General features: G+C 35.7%; 1 protein-coding gene across 1 annotated transcript in view; it reads right to left on the bottom strand.

The window, feature by feature from the left end:
* Nucleotides 1-11,664, bottom strand: part of LOC106470991 (Down syndrome cell adhesion molecule-like protein 1 homolog) — a 65,108-nt gene that overhangs the window by 41,443 nt on the left and 12,001 nt on the right. The window contains exon 3 of the mRNA XM_022399629.1: nucleotides 8,736-9,029. Within this exon, the coding sequence (XP_022255337.1) occupies nucleotides 8,736-9,029 (294 nt within the window). The remainder of the gene's footprint in view (nucleotides 1-8,735; nucleotides 9,030-11,664) is intronic.

The raw sequence follows: 11,664 nt of genomic DNA, 5'->3' as shown, positions 1-11,664 counted from the left end.
GTTTTGTCATCATCATCATCATCATTTGGATACTTATGAATAAGTCCCTGTGGAGACAAAACCACCACCCCTGATGATGACAAAACTTTGTCGAAACGTTGTACATTTGCTGTTGTATTAAAGTTTTTCTTCATTACCCATTCAAGCCGTCTCCAGCCATTATTACACCAATAGTATGTTTGACGGGTAACAACATTCATGAATCCAGTCCACTTCTTGAGGTGATGTCTTCGTACTCGTTATTTCAATAAATGTATCACCAAAATGTCATATTCTCCGACACAAATATTGTTGTTCCTAAGGTGATGCTTCTAAACAGCCTGAAAAACGACTCATTTTTTTTCAGCTTTGACATTGTTCTATTGACATTAACGTGCTGTTATTTCTGCTTGTTTTAATTCTAATTATGAATAGGTATTTTTTTTATTCGAAACCAATAAGCAGCAACTATGTGTATTAAAATGTTCATACAAATAACTATTTGTTTCCTTTGTTGTCGCGCAGTTTTCTTTCCGACTAAAAAAAAAAAGAAAGGTCAATATAAAAGTAATTTCTGATAGAGTGGCCGTATGTTCTTATTGGATACTTATGAATAAGTCCCTGTGGAGACAAAACTACCACCCCTGAAAGATTAAAATACGTCCTCTATAATGTATATTGGTCATGTAATTTAAGCAATTCCCAAGTAGTCCTAACACCCATGAACCTTTGGTAATAAAAGATACCCTTAGTGATACCCATGAACCTTTGGTGATAAAAGATACCCTTAGTGATACCCATGAACCTTTGGTGATAAAAGATACCCTTAGTGATACCCATGAACCTTTGGTGATAAAAGATACCCTTAGTGATACCCATGAATCTTTGGTGATAAAAGATACCCTTAGTGATACCCATGAATCTTTGGTGATAAAAGATATCCTTAGTGATACCCATGAACCTTTGGTGATAAAAGATACCCTTAGTGATACCCGTGAACCTTTGGTGATAAAATATATCCTTGGTGATACCCATGAACCTTTGGTGATAAAAGATACCCTTAGTGATACCCATGAACCTTTGGTGATAAAAGATACCCATAGTGATACCCATGAACCTTTGGTGATAAAAGATACCCTTAGTGATGCCCATGAACCTTTGGTGATAAAAGATACCCATAGTGATACTCATGAACCTTTGGTGATAAAAGATACCCATGAACCTTTGGTGATAAAAGATACCCTTAGTGATAGCATTATTACTGCTGAATGTTAACTCATCATTCACTTCTAACAACTCTTTACCAACAGTAACTTGGGTCTTGCCAGTAACTTTAAACACATGTGTCAGCATAACGCTTTATTAGATCATCTGTAGGTTCATTCTGAAACCATCTTAATCATTTGATATTTCAGGACATGATATAAAACACTAAACAAATCATGAACTTAACAATTAAGATAAACCTCGCAACTGGTTAACAGCCCATACACTTATATAAAATCACACACACGTGTATGTATATATATATATTGTACGTTTTATCTTATCATACATGGACAATGTTGATTCATAGATGTCACTCTGCACGTTCTATTGAGCGCTTCTCACGCTTTTTGTGGGGTCAACGTGGTTCAGTGGCTTTGCGTTTTGGACTCGTAATCGTATGGTTGAGAGTTCGAGGATGGCTCGCATTATGCTGTTGTGTTCTTGAGCAAGACACGTTACCCCACTTGTTAGCTGGGGATTAACCTGCAACGGACTGACATCCTGTCCAGGTGCCATTTGAAACCGGAGTTCGAAAGCAGTGGATTTCTATGCCTTGCAAAGAGGTTCGGCAAGGACTTAACTTTCAAGTACCTGATGTTGAAGAGGTCGTAAATCTATTATTATAAACCGATTAATTTACGTACTTTACAACAGCGTTTTATATTTTACATACAGCAACGTTCCTGTGAGAAAACACGTGGTTCAGGTAAATATCACGTTTCACTAATTTACCTCCTAAAATTTTGTTATTTACCAATAACTTAAAAAAATATGCGATCCATAATGTATTCTACATTTTTATGTATTCTTCATATTATTCCCAAATCATACAGATGCATAATTAAACTTTTGATGCGCGTGCTTCAAGTTTTGAAACAATGGGAGCTTGTTTGAAATGGACTGTAAAACAAATTTACTGCATGGAGCGCATGCCCAGAGTAATAATTGCACAACAACAAAACAAAACCGGGCAAACACTGTTGCTAGTAGTCGCGTGATCTATAGACTTCTAACGAAAATTCCAAGAACAATTCCCATAACTACAAATGTTCCCAGAACTTTGAAAGTGGGAACTGCTATACTAGGCCTAGTACACTAAAATTAAACGTTGCAAGACTCAAATTTCACCTAATAAAGAAGGTCGAACTAAATTATGCAAAGTTGGGATGTAGTGCTCAATACACGCTACAAGAATAGAATATAGACCAGGAAGTTGTTAAGCGTATACAACTCAAAATATATTTTTAAAGATTTAAAGACACCTAGCCTTTTGAACCTGTTGAAATTTTTGATTAGATTAAACACCTTACTTATAATATCGAACGGGAACCTCGCCGAAGACCTTTAGTGTTGAATACTGTATTTTTTGTAATAATAGTTAATTCAAATGTAAACGGAATTTTTTATAATCGCATCATTTTCTGGGATTTTCACAAGACTTGGGTGGTGAATTGCTTCTGTATACCTCATGCATAATTAGGCTGTACTGTTCATTGAAACTAAACAGTATCATGTATTTTGGGATAGAAAACTTGTCAAATTTTGAAACTTAATGAGTTTTGTGCACGACAAAAATACAGGTGTAATTTCTAGTATGTATGTATCTTTAAAACATTATGTCTGGTGTTTTGATACAGGTGTAATTTCTAGTATGTATGTATCTTTAAAACATTATGTCTGGTGTTTTAATACAGGTGTAATTTCTAGTATGTATGTATCTTTAAAACATTATGTCTGGTGTTTTAATACAGGTATAATTTCTAGTACGTATATATCTTTAAAATATTATGTCTGGTGTTTTAATACAGGTGTAATTTCTAGTATGTATATATCTTTAAAATATTATGTCTGGTGTTTTAATACAGGTGTAATTTCTAGTATTTATACATCTTTAAAACGTTATGTCTGGTGTTTTGATACAGGTGTAATTTCTAGTACGTATATATATCTTTAAAACATTATGTCTGGTGTTTTAATACAGATTTAATTTCTAATATGTATATATCTTTAAAATATTATGTCTGGTGTTTTAATACAGGTGTAATTTCTAGTATGTATATATCTTTAAAACATTATGTTTGGTGTTTTAATACAGGTGTAATTTCTAGTATGTAAATATATTTAAAACATTATGTCTGGTGTTTTAATACAGGTGTAATGTCTAGTATGTATATATCTTTCAAATATTATGTCTGGTGTTTTGATACAGGTGTAATTTCTAGTATGTATATATCTTTCAAATATTATGTCTGGTGTTTTGATACAGGTGTAATTTCTAGTATGTATATATCTTTAAAATATTATGTCTGATGTTTTGATGCTTTGGCATTATTTGACCTCTGCCTGTATAAGTCTCTTCTTAAGTGCAAAGTTACACAGTGGCTGATTACGCTACGCTTGGCTCAGGTATCGAATTCCAGATTTCAGCGTTGTAAGTACTCAGGCTTAGTGCTAAGCTGCTGGGAGGTTTAACTTGTATGAATGTGGAAAAATGTATGTAAATCGTATGGAGGTATGGGTGGACGTTAAACTAAAAGATAGTGGAAATATTAATCATTTATACGATTAATACGTGAAACCGTCGGTCATTATTGAAACTCCATAACTAAGAAACTGAGGAAAATACAGACATTGTACCGTTTTTACAGTTCACAAATATGTTATATCACCAGTAAAGGTACTGGATAATGTGTTAACTGGTACTTTTTTTTAGGATTCACAGATATCTTATTTCACCTGTAAAGGTACTGGATAATGCGTTAACTGGTACCGTTTTTAGGATTCACAGATATCTTATTTCACCTGTAAAGGTACTGGATAATGCGTTAACTGGTACTGTTTTTACGGTTCACAAATATGTTATTTCACCAGTAAAGGTACTGGATAATGCGTTAACTGGTACCGTTTTTACAGTTCACAAATATGTTACTTCACCAGTAAAGGTACTGGATAATGCGTTAACTGGTACCGTTTTTACAGTTCACAAATATGTTATTTCACCAGTAAAGGTACTGGATAATGCGTTAACTAGCGAAACTATGATAAGAATCAATGAAATATTTGTGAAACTTTGTTTTCCTTAATTCTATATTAGATCATTTCTTTGTCTTTGTCTGTTTTTTTTTCCTGAGTATTTAAGATCAGATAAGTCATAGTTGAACTGTCAAGTAACTTAATTCAGAGCTTGAATTTTTGTTAAATATAAAAAATATCCCTTCAACATTAAATATATTTTTTGTGCCAATATAACTAACTGTGGTGTTGTTAGACAACTACGCGTCAATACGTTTAAACGTTTAGGTCTGATTTAAGTTAAGGCCAAGTCAGAAACCCCTAATATTCAGATAAGCCCGTCTCTTACTTTGAAGTATACAACTACGCGTCAATACGTTTAAACGTTTAGGTCTGATTTAAGGAAGAGCCAAGTCAGAAACCCCTAATATTCAGATAAACCCGTCTCTTATTTTAAAGTATTTACCATAAGGAAGACAGCCAGCTGGCAGCACCAAACGCCTCCTCTGTTCGACTTTATGAACCGAAAAACGGAACTCACCAAACTCTTAACAGTTACGTTCAGCCTGACTGTCACAGCGGAAAAAAGTCGTTGAAAGCGAGAGTATCCAAACTGCCTTATCGATGCATTGTACGTTTCAGTTTTCATACATATTGATGTAAGACATTTTGTATTTCTAGACAGTTTAATACACAAGGCCCGGCTTGGCCAGGTGGGTAGGACGCTCGACTCGCAATCTGAGGGTCGCGGGTTCGCATCCCACCAAACAAACTCGCCCTTTTAGCCGTGAGGGCGTTATAATGTGACGGTCAATCCCACTATTCGTTGGTAAAAGAGTAGCCCAAGAGTTGGCGGTGGGTGGTGATGACTAGCTGCCTTCCCTCTAGTCTTACACTGCTAAATTAGGGGATGGTTGGCGTCAGGTAAGGGCATCCGGCCGTAAAAACACAGCCAACACCAAAAATAGAGACGGGAAAAAGCTACAGAAGAAGAAGACAGTTTAATACAGCTAATTAACTTCTCTAATTTATAAGTTACTTTTTAGTTCTGATCTATAGAGTTAGTTTACTTTTGACCAGACGTTATTGATAATTGTTTGGTCTCTCAAATACCACTCGATCAAATTTGATGAAAAGACTGCTGGTATAGATTTTTCTAGAATTAGCTACGACTAGAATTGGAATAATTTCTCTTCTTTTTAATTTTTTTTGTGTGTAAAGAATTTTGTAAATGTCTACCGTATGTATCGCATCAAAATACACAGCACCTATTCTGACTCATACAATCTCTATATAAGCAGTTTATTTAAGAAATCATATTTTATTTTTGTTGAGATAAGTATATTTGTTTGTATATTTGTTGAATTTAAACTTTCTAAAAGTAGTTTTGGTTTTAATAACGGATTTTTCATAATTCAGCTACGCAGATTTTGAAAATAATGTTCATTTGTTCCTATCATGTAAGGATTGTTTTTTTTTTTTTTTTACAAATCGGGAAGAAAAAAACAAACTTTTACTTAGATCAAATTATTATTTCGTTGACCACAATGAACATTTTTTATCATTAAGTTTGGGTTCTAGAACAATCGATACCACTCTCACGTCGCGATTGGTCTAGAGAAATCTATAGCCAGTGGTTGTCAACATTTTAAGCATAACAAAATGTGACCCGGTTTCAATGAAAATAATTCATTTATCTAAAAGTACATATGGCGTTTTGTGAAAAATCTGTACGTGATGGGGAAAAATTGATATCATTTTCAGATTCAGTGTACAGGAATAACTGTGGAACATGTAAAATGTTTTAGACAATAAAACCATCGCAGGCCTGCATAGCTACTTGAGGGCTACCTGCACTAGTCGTCCTTAATTTACAAATGATAGATTATAGGGAAGGCATCTATTCAACACAACCCACCGCCAACTCTTAGGCTACTCTTTTACCAACGAATAATGAGATTGACCGTCACATTATAACGCTACCCACGGCTGAAAGGGCGAGCATGTTTCAGTGTGACGGGGATCCTAGCCTGCGACCCTCAGATTACGAGTCAAGTGCCCTAACCACCTGGTCATGGCGGGCCGCTATTGGTTGGAAGAGAGGAAAGTACACTTTTTAAAGTAACATTACATTAAACCAACATTATGTTAGAGGCATTGCGTTTCGTCCAGAAATTTGAAATCAAAAACGTTAATAAAAAAACAATAATATTAATACAACAGTAAACAATTAAAGCCATTGCGCTTGTTATTGATTTGAACTGTTCCGAGTATTAGAAAAAATAAATAAATAAAACTTTTTTTTATGAAATTAAGTGTTTCGATGACTTGGTAATATATCTTTTCTTTAGAAAATATATTTTTCGTTAAAAAATTATCTTTTTCGTTAAAAATATCCTTTTCATTAAAAAATTATCTTTTAGTTAAAAAAATATCTTTTTTCGTTAAAAATATCCTTTTCATTAAAAAATTATATTTTCGTTTAAAAAATATATTTTTTGTCTTTTTCTAGTAGTTTACTTACTTCACTGTACAATTAATACCAATTCAAATAAATATGAATACCTCGCTTTATTAGCTATGCCTAATGGCTTAGGTTATTGGAGCACAAATAGCACGAACGATAAATTTTGTTAAGCCTAATTCGCAAGTGCTTTTAAGTTTGGTAATAATTATGATATTATACACCAGCATATAACAGAGAGAACGTTCACGAAATGTTATTATACTTTATTCTTAGGAAGCCCGTAATAAGCCAGTAAAGAATCACGTGGGTATACTAGAATTATTAAGAGTGTTATTGTGATCTAATATCACACTCTCTACCCATTAACTTCTCGTGCTTCGCAAGCTTAGGCGTTATACGTCATTAGACTTGATGTCTCATAAACGACCGGTATAAATATCTTTTCATCTAATTAAGACTTTGTGTGTTGTACCAAGTTCGGCCTGTTTGCTCTGGTAATGAAGGATCTCATTGGAAATGGCATACTGTAGGCAGAATATCGTTGAAATGCTAATATGCATTCTTCCCACAGGAAACTCGTATAAAGAATGATGTGATTTAAATTGTTGTAAATGTTTTTGTGGTGTAATACCACACTTATAGTTATAAATGTTTTTGTGGTGTAATACCACACTTATAGTTATAAATGTTTTTGTGGTGTAATACCACACTTATAGTCAACTCATGTATCATGCTTCATCAGGGAACGAGGCTAGAAAATGTTTTGCTAAAAAATATTCGAAGTAGGGTAGCACGTACCCCTGTTATCCCCCTGGTTAGATGCTTATGCTTCGTTCCTATTTTCCTGTGCGTTACTATACGAGTTTTTATTGAAGTGTTCACGAAATCTCAAATTTAAAATACAGACTAGGGAACCAAATTCAGACTACGAGGCAGCGCATCTCCAACAGTTCCATCAGTGGGTCAGCGGTAAATTGACGGACTTGGAACATTAAAATCCGAGTTTCGATTACTCATGGTCGACAGAGGGCAGATAGCCTATTGTTTAGTTTGCGCTAAAACAAACAAACGTATTTTACTCCCCAGTGGTTCAGCAATGAGTCTTTGGGCTTACAACGCTAAAATTCGGGGCTCGGTACTCGCGGTGAGCAAAAGTAGCTTTGTGCTTATTAACAACAAACAAAATCTCGAACAGTCGCTGTTCAAAATGTAAGAAAACAATCTGAGCGAACGTGTTTCAGTTTGTTGTTACTAGCTCCAGGTTCCTAGTTACATGGAACATTCTTCGTACAAATGTTTCACTTAGATCAATAATCTATTATCTGACGTTTCGGTTAGTATACTGTAGTATTTGGTAACAGATACTGTTTTTCCAACTGAGTTGTTTTATCATTGTTGGATGTGATATTGTTCAATAATCTTTAAGGTGTACATTTGACGTAGAAGGCATGAATATTTAGTTAGCCTAAATGAACTATTTCCTTGTAAGTACTTGATCCAAATTATAGGCTTATTTCTTCCCTAATATATGTTTAAGTGACTGTGTGCGAGTAATCCCAACTCTCATTTACCTAAATAAATAAAAAAAGAATATAAAGCTTGTCTAAACAGATTCGAAACTTTTCGTGATGCGATGGATAATTAATTGTCTTAGCTCTTCTAGAAAAGGTATCCAGTTGTCCTTCATTAAACTCGATGAACTGATGCGCATATATTTGCTGTGGATCTGCTGAAAATTCATCAATCGGAGATGCTATCTAATAACATTAAAAATACGAGTGTACAGCCCCTCCCCAGTGTGCAGCCCCTTCCTCTATATCCAAGAAGAAAATAAAAACTTTCAGCACGTTTGCACTAACAATTGCCCCCCAGTGACACAGCGATATGTCTGCGGACTTACAACGCTAGAAACCGGGTTTCGATATCTGTAGTTTTGTGCTTAATTATAAACAAACAAACACTAACAATTATGAGGTGCAGTGCAAGAACAAAAGCAACTTTGACTCACCCAACACCTTTAATTCAACCTGAGAGTAGTCTTCACCCAGAGAATTGTTGACCACACATAGATAGCGTCCTTCGTCGTTCAGCTGGACACGGTTTATTTTGAGGCTTCCATGACGCTTCTCAAGCATAGCCCAAGAGGGAACTCTGATTCGTCGGGACCCTTTTAATTTGAACCATTCGTAGGTCGGAGGTGGCTGACCCTGAGCAGCACATGGAAGGAAAACAATTTCCCCGCTCTTAACTGACACCTGGTGTTGGCGAATAGTAACACTTGGAGCAATGTCTTCTTTTGGGTCTGAAAAAATACAATCAATTGTTAAATAAAACGTTTTCGTTAAAGCATTTTAAGAATATAATATAAACTATTTCGCAACCAGTCTTGATATTGAAAGTTTGTTTTCATAATTTCGCGCAAAGCTATAGAAGGCTATTTCCTCTAGCCGTCCGTAATTTTGAAATGACCAACAAGAAGGAAGGCAGCTAGTCAACGCTACCCACCGCCAACTCGTGGGTTATTCTTTGGTCAACGAGTAGTGGGATTTACCGTCAAATTATAACGCCCCCACGACTTGACAGGGCGAGTACGTTTGGTGGGACAGGGATTCGAACCCGCGTCCCTCAGATTGCGAGTCAGGCTGTCCATAATTTTGAAATGAAAGACAAGAGGGAAGGCAGCTAGTCAACGCTACCCACCGCCACCTCCTGGGCTACTCTTTCGTCAACGAGTAGTGGGATTGATCGACACTTTATAATGCCCCCACGACTGATAGGGCGAGAATATTCGGTTACGGGATTTGTACTCGCGGATTCCTAGTCCTAACAACCAAACCATGCCAGGCCGGAATGTTGGAAAAGGAAACCAATAACGACAGGATTCAGATGAGGTAAAAGGTAAAATTAAGGAAAGCTAAAGTTATAATAAATTAAATCTAGAACGATGAATGTTTTTGTTTGTAAAGGTGGTCATTAAAGTAACCAAACAAACTCTAGAAAAATGGCGTTTGTGGTTTAGTTTAGTTGTTAAGCACAAGGCTACACAGTGGACTATCTGTGATCTTCCCACCAAGGGCATCGAAACCAAAATTTTTGGGTAGTAAGCATGCAGACTTACTGCTGGTGTTTGTGATTGACACGAATGTTAAGTACGTTTATTGAAACAAATGTCTGCCCAGAGACACATTTCGTTTACCCATGCACGTGATACTAAGCCTAACTAAAAATGGGCACTAACTACAGGTTTCACAAAATGCTGTTTTTAGATAAATAATCTGCTACGTGTGTGTGTGTGTGCTTATAACTAACAAACCGATGGACCGATTGTTACCAAAGCTGGCATGCTCCCTCTATCGTCCGATAAATAAACTAAGTATTGTTCTTTCAAAGATATGATGCTCACAATGAAAACGCCTTGCATTTTCAACTGTGCGTTTTAAGAGTTGCAGTCAGTTTCTTCACTCGGTTCCAACTGGACAAGTCCCACGGTGGGACAGCAGTAAGTCTTGGGATTTACAACGCTAAAATCAGGAGTTCGATTCCTCTCGGTGGACACAAGAGACAGTCCGATGTGGCTTTGCTATAAAAAAAAAACACACTCAACTGGACAAATCCGTTTTGTCTGCCATCCATCCGTTCAATATCTAAAATGCTGGAGAACTATGACTGAACCCTAGAAACCCCGGACTTCGTCGTTTAAGTCACGTGCTCGTAAAGAGCCGTTCAAGTTGAAACTTCGATTCAATTTTCGAATTAAAAAAAATCCCTTTTTGAGGATTACAAATCATATGATGAGTAAGAAGGAAATTCTACATGTACCCACTCGGGATACAGTAAGTTCAGTATGTCATTTGTAACATCCCACTCGGGATACAGTAAGTTCAGTATGTCATTTGTAACATCTCACTCGGGATACAGTAAGTTCAGTATGTCATTTGTAACATCCAACTCGGGGTACAGTAAGTTCGGTATGTCATTTGTAGCATCCCACTCGGGATACAGTATGTTCAGGATGTCATTTGTAGCATCTCACTCGGGATACAGTAAGTTCAGTATGCCATTTTTAATGTTACAGGCATTATGTAGTAACATATAACAAATGCCAATGTTTACTTCAATTTTTTAATCTTATAGTTTATAACTTATAAGTTTGTGTAACTTAAAATATTCTATCATTTTTTAAGCAACTTATACAAAAGTTTGTTATTAAATCTTGAAAATAAAATGAATGTTTTAAGTCCCTATATTCAACATAAAACCTGGCACTTATCGATTAAGAGCTGCGATTTTTATCATTTGGTAATCATTTTGATCTGTAATTTGAATTGTTCTAAATGTGGCATAGCGATGACGAATTTTGAGACCAGTCACTTATTGGTTGAAATATTAACGTTTAGTCACGACTTTATACACATTTAACTAAATGCTTCTAAGTATAGTACTGTTGATTCCCTACGTGCCCGAAAAAAAAAAAGAAACTTTGTTTGCTTTAAAACAAAGCCACGTTGGATTATATCTATTGTATCTATTGCGAGAAATTGTAAACTTACTGCTGTCCCACCGGGAGACAAAGTTTGTTTGGGTGTTTATTTCGGAGCAACAACCACATCAGGCTTATACACTGTGTCCACCGCGGAGATTCGAACCTCGGATTTTAACATTATAGGTCCGTAAACTTACCGCCGTCCCATCATGCTGCAACAAAATATAATCTGTAAAAGTTTTTTCAGGCGTGAAAAATAAGAAAACTTATTTAAAAAGAACATCTTTCGGCCTTTCCCTCTGTTTCTAAAGTTATAAATTTGTCACTTGTAATATATAATTGGGTTTTTACGACAGAGCAAACTCAGTTTATGGAAAGAAATAAGAAAGTAAAGTAATGGACCCTTTTACTAGCTAGCGTGGCCAGGTGGTTAGGGCACTTGACTCGCAATCTG

Source organism: Limulus polyphemus, unplaced genomic scaffold (genome assembly GCF_000517525.1).
Source record: "Limulus polyphemus unplaced genomic scaffold, Limulus_polyphemus-2.1.2 Scaffold4341, whole genome shotgun sequence".
NCBI lineage: Eukaryota > Metazoa > Arthropoda > Merostomata > Xiphosura > Limulidae > Limulus > Limulus polyphemus.
Note: the sequence above shows the minus strand (reverse complement) of the source record. Positions and strands in the feature narration are given on the sequence as shown.